Raw genomic sequence first — 5,154 nt, 5'->3', positions numbered from 1 at the left:
CGGCCAGCCCCTCGCTCCCTGGCCTCCCTTGTCTTCCTGGTTTCATTGTCTACTATTCACCGCCCCCCGCGTCCCCCCACCCTGACGCGGTCCCTGGGACATCACCGCTCTGCTGCCGCTCAGCTTCCAGTTGCTAGAACATGCCTTGCACGCCCTGGCAGAGTCCTCTGAGGGCCCACCCTTCCCTGAGCACCTGCAAATTCAGATGCCCCCAGCTCCTCTTTGAAGCGTCCCCTGATGACTGTGACTCCCACAGCGCCCTCCCTGCAGGTGCCTTTAATGGCTTAAACCACTCGATTGTGGTCATTGTCGAACTCGCCCGTGCTTCTGTCTGGACTATACACCCCGTGAGGGCCAGGCCCAAGTCTCAGCCATATCTACACCCAGAATAGACTGAGGTGGATTTACCCTGCACCGCGAGAGACAGCCTGGGGACAGCCTGGGCCCAGCCAGGTTAATCGGTCTTCACAAGGTCAGACCCTTCTAATCAGCTTGAGCCTCCTAATCCATCACTAGGAGGAGCCTCCGGACACACAGCAGCAGTTTGGGAGAGCTGGCAGGGGCCGCCCTGGCCTGCTTCTGCGGACTCTGTCTGGGAGGGGATGGGGCAGCCGAGCCATGTGCACCACGCTCCTCCTGCTCAGCACCCTGGCTATGCTCTGGCGCCGACGATTTGGCAACCGGGTTCATCCGTGAGCAACGACTGGGCCATGGGCTGGCGGGGGGAGAAGCCACTGGGTTGGGCCGGGCTGAAGGTGGGCAGGGGCTTCTGGGACCTCCAGGGAGGCTGAAGGGATTTGCAAGGAATCCCCAAAAGGTTCCCCCTCAGAATAAGGGACTTTGAAAGACACTGGCTGCTTACCCCTGGCACCACAGCCAGAGGCGGCTAGGGACAGCGGGTCAGCGGATGGGGGGTCTGGCCCACAGCTCCTCCTTCCTGTTCTCCCCTCACAGAGAGCCCAGCGAAGTAGATGGGGCAGTTATGGGCAGCAGCTTGGAAGCAGACCCCCCGCCCGCAGGCAGGTAAGGCAGAAGAGTCTGCGGTGGAGGAGGGAGGGGGCTGCCGAGGAGGCCGCCGCTGTCGCGCCCGTCCACGCCTGGGGGTGTACGTGGGGTGTGCGCCCGCCTGCACTGAACGCCGACCCCTCGCCCCCGCTCCCTGTCTGCCTGGCGGCAGGCTCAGTGTTTTCTCCAGTTGGGAAGGGAGGCTCCCGGCCTCTTCCCTGGACCAAAGCTGCTGTGCCTTGCAGGTCCGAGGGTGCAGGGCGGTCCCCAGGGTCCCTTCTGTAGAAGGCTCTGGGGGTGTGAGAGAGGGCTGAGGCGGCAGCAGCTCTGCGCGGCTTGGCTTGCCTTCCCCTCCCCCTCCGTCTCCCGCTGCCCCCGCCAGCCTCAGCGGCCCCACTGCCTGAACCTCCAGCACGATTCGCTGTCCAGTCCCCAATAGAAGGCGCAGGAGGAACATGACATCATCATAACCGAGTGTCATTGGCTGGGCAGCCCCCGCGGGCAGGACACTGTCTCCAGCGGCCAGAGAGTTAACTCTTCCCTAGGCTGTCTCGTGGCTTCTACGACGGGTGAAGTTTGGGGACTTCTGAGCTTTTCCTTCCCTGGGCGACCAGTGTCCTTTAACGATGGGGACTCCTATGCCCTACAAAAGGCTGAAAATTAACAAAGGTTTTTTAAGAACGTACTGTTTGGAGTGTCCTTTGGTGCCGATGGCCCCACCTTGTATGGCTGACATTCTGTCCTGCAGAAGCGTCTACTAGCCCCTGGCACTGCTTCTCTCCCTCCTAATGAAACAAAAGCACGATGCCCTTGCGTTCCAGGGCTCCTGGGAGGAGGGTGTCTCCCCACAGGACTGGGGTGGCTGAGAGTCGGCAGGCATACATGTCTATGCGCCCCCACGTCTCTCTCAGGCTGTGGGACCTGCCTGCAGAGGGCCCCTTAGGTATGTGGAGACCGGCCAGGTGAGAAAACTTGAGGCTTTCTCTACATCTCAGCCCGATTCTTCCAGGTGCCAAGTGTCAGAAGGCCCACTGGGAGTCCCTAGGCACGTGTGGGAAACAGGCACTTCTGTGATACCCTCTCTCGACATCTCGGCTAGCTGAGATGGCCACAGTAGTGCCCGATTGCTACTAGTGATGACATGGGCCGATGTATACAAAATGACCATCGCTGGGCCTCACACACGGGAGGCCCCAAAGGCTGGCTGGGCCTCACTGTTGACTTTGGGTCTGGAGTCGGTCGCCTCTCTTACCAACTGACTCTGGGCAAATTATGTCATCTTTTTATTTTCATATCAACTCGGATCGGTAACGGGGTGGTTGTGAGGTTTAAATGGCATAACTGTTGTAAAGCACTTGGCACAGCATACCTGCTCAGTTAATGCTCGCTCGTCTGTCATTGTCCCACACTTGATCAGTGTTTTGTGCTCCCCAGGGGTTTCTCATACGTTAGCTCACTCCGAAGTCTCAGTATTCCCAGAGGGTTGGCGGGACAAGTGCCTCCACCTCGTTAGTAGTAGAGGAAACTGAGGGACCGGGAGACCTCAATTACTTCAAGGTCATCCATCCAATTTGTGGTCGATGTGAGAACAGACAGGTCCCTGACTTTAGGTGGTTTGTCTCTACCTGCAATGGGCCTGAACCTCCCGTCAGGAGAGAAAAGGCCAAATCTGAGACCATCTGGCTAGGCGTGGCCTGATGTGGCCCAGCTAGAAGAAAGCGGTTGCCTGTTCACTTCTTGGGATCCAGCTATGTGGAAAAATTGGCCTAATGCCTCCTGCTGATGGCGGCTGCCATGGTGGCTGCCATGGAGGGCCGGCCCAGCGTAGCGGAAAGGGCGGAATTTCTGCTCTCCAATTCCAGTCGTAAATTCCAACTGGTTTCTTGGGTGCTCCTGCCCTTCAAAAGTAGGGTGAAAAAAAAAGTGGGGTGAATCGCTGGGCATGGAGTGTGGGCAGGAAAAGGCTAGAAACGTGGGAAGCTCACCCCCTCCAATCCTGACTCCCGAGCTTTCCTCTGTCTAGGGAGAAGGAGCCTCTGAAGTAAGCCCTCAGCAATCCAGGTGGAGCTCAGCCCCAGGAACGAGGGAGGTAAGCCAGGGCCACCGCCCTGGAGGGCAGAGGGCAGGGCTGGGGACAGGGAGGGCACAGCATGTGAGGCCTGGCCACACGGGAGCAGAGTGGGCCGTCTTCAGCTCCGTGGTCATCCGTGGAGGCTGAGTCGGAGGGTGCACTCCTTCCATCGGCACCTACCTTGAACCTGCCAGGTTCGTGCCCGGGGCAAAGGGTTGGTCCTGGCAGCATTTTCAAGGTTTGGGGAAGATTTGGTGGTCATGCGGGGAGAGGCGGTGCTCTGGGACACCCACTCTGCAACGCGAGGCCCCACCTTGGCCCGGGAGAAAGTGACTGGAGAAAGTGCTGTTCTGATCTGGTTTTCTGTTTCAGCTCAAGTCCCAGTTCGCCCCCTTCCCCAGGAGGATGCTGTGGTGGCGGCAGCAGCAGCAGGAGGGAGAATGAGAAAAAGCGGCCATGACGAGGTAGACTCCGGGGCCCAGCAGGCTTCATTTCTCCCCAGGCCCCCGCTGTGGGGCTCCTGGGGCCAGGCCTGGCTGGGGCAGGCAGGGGGCGCCCAGATGCTCAGTGCTCTGGGGCGGCACCTCTGAGGCAGGCCCAGAGAGAGGGGCTCCGTGGGGTCCACTTGGCTAACTGCAGCCCCAGCAGGCCCGGCCAGGGGCAGGACAAGTAGGGGGTAGGAGAGCCCAGAAGCGCGGGGCAGCTGACAGCTCACGTTTGCTAAGGAAGGGCTTCCCGATTGCTAAGTCAGTCCTCACAATGACCCACTGTCATATTATTATCCACATTTCAGAAATGAGGAAAACACAGAGAAAGGCTAATTTGCGCAGTGTCGTCTGGATAGCAATTGGGGGACCCCCAGGCTCATGCCGAGGCCGGACCAGCCTCCCCGAAAGCACCTGGGAGTTTGCAGCTGCCCCTGGCAGCTCGAGGCAACACTGTTAAACCTCAGCTCCGCTCCAAGGCTGTGTGGTGTCCGTTTGCCATGGTGGCGCTCACTCCCCAGGGCGCTTGCCTCTCCCTGGTCCCCAGAGCTCACTCTGTCACTGGCTGCTCTGCTGAGATTATCGATAAGACATGCCAGTTGGCTCTGTGACATGTCTGCCTGCAGCTGGATGGAAGCGACCCGCAGCTTGTCCCCTGCATGTTTGCTGAGTGCGTGTGTGCATGCGTGTGTGTGTTCCGAATGGGCAGCAGCATGTGAGTAGGGGAAAAGCGTGACACTTGTTTTTGTCAGTCTGCTGACTGCTCAGGAACGGAGGCCTCCTTTGCCCCCAGCTGCTCTGCCATGTCTCTGTTTTTACGATCCTGCCCAATCCCGAGCAGAGGGAAAAGATTTCCGCATCTGCTCCCTGAGATCCGGGCGCAGACCCTGCAGGCAGCTGCTCCCGACTGTCTCGAAGCCATTCATCTTCCAAAGCCCCCCTCACCCCCCACGCATGCATCTCTCCCCATCCAGCCCGCACTGCCCACCCGGCGGTGAGGTCTGGGCCTGGCTGGCCTCTGCCCCTGACCTTCAGGAAGCATGAAGAGGTTTTCTAGACAGCAGCACCTCCCATCTGAAGGGAAGAACGGGGCAGATGCTGCAGACTGAGGGGTCCTGCTCTGACGCCATGGGGGAGGGGCATGTGGGAGCCTTAGAAGTAGGGCAGGGGGAGAGGGGGAGGCTGGGGGGGTGGCATCAGGGGAAGGAGGTCTGTGCTGGGACGTCAGAGCCCCACTGCCCTGACAGGGCCGTGAGTTCCTGCCACCTGTCACAGCTCCTGTCAGCCTGTCTTTCTCCTGGGAGGTGTTGGCCTTCCTGGTGACAGGACTGACAGAGGGCTCTGTCCCCAACAGGTCTGCGTTCCCTGATCTCATCTTTGCATTCATGCTCTAATCTGTTGGCCACGTTTCTGTCACTTCATCCTCGCTTCTGCTTTCTGCCATGTCCGAGTTGCCTGTCTCCTTCCCCCGGTCTGAGGAATTGTCAGGCCAAGGTCACCTAGCTGTACCGGGGCTGGCTCACAGCCCAGACACACATCCACAGGGCCACCCCTTTGCAGTGCTGTTCTAAGAGCCCGCTCAGGAGATGGGGG

General features: G+C 59.6%; 1 protein-coding gene and 1 long non-coding RNA gene across 2 annotated transcripts in view; both read left to right on the top strand.

Annotated features, from left to right (window-relative positions):
• Positions 1–260: 260 nt before the first annotated feature.
• On the top strand, positions 261–1,307 carry PRCD (photoreceptor disc component). Its single transcript, XM_025046955.1, has 2 exons — positions 261–692; positions 955–1,307. The coding sequence occupies exons 1-2, from the start codon at positions 619–621 to the stop codon at positions 1,025–1,027; spliced, it is 147 nt and encodes a 48-aa protein (XP_024902723.1). The 5' UTR covers positions 261–618; the 3' UTR covers positions 1,028–1,307.
• A 233-nt stretch (positions 1,308–1,540) lies between these two features.
• The window catches only part of LOC112480002, a 9,166-nt gene continuing 5,552 nt past the window's right edge, over positions 1,541–5,154 (top strand). Inside the window, exons 1-3 of the long non-coding RNA XR_003046399.1 lie at positions 1,541–1,948; positions 3,029–3,094; positions 3,449–3,540. This is a non-coding gene — a long non-coding RNA (uncharacterized LOC112480002). The remainder of the gene's footprint in view (positions 1,949–3,028; positions 3,095–3,448; positions 3,541–5,154) is intronic.

The sequence above is a fragment of the Pteropus alecto genome, unplaced genomic scaffold, assembly GCF_000325575.1.
Source record: "Pteropus alecto unplaced genomic scaffold, ASM32557v1 scaffold134, whole genome shotgun sequence".
Lineage (NCBI taxonomy): Eukaryota > Metazoa > Chordata > Mammalia > Chiroptera > Pteropodidae > Pteropus > Pteropus alecto.
Note: the sequence above shows the minus strand (reverse complement) of the source record. Positions and strands in the feature narration are given on the sequence as shown.

Bases quoted from the DNA above. Each gene is read 5' to 3' on its own strand.
- PRCD (XM_025046955.1), top strand. From the start codon at position 619: ATGTGCACCACGCTCCTCCTGCTCAGCACCCTGGCTATGCTCTGGCGC. The intron at 693-954 runs GTGAGCAACGAC...CTCCCCTCACAG, and splicing joins TTTGGCAACCGGGTTCATCC to AGAGCCCAGCGAAGTAGATG.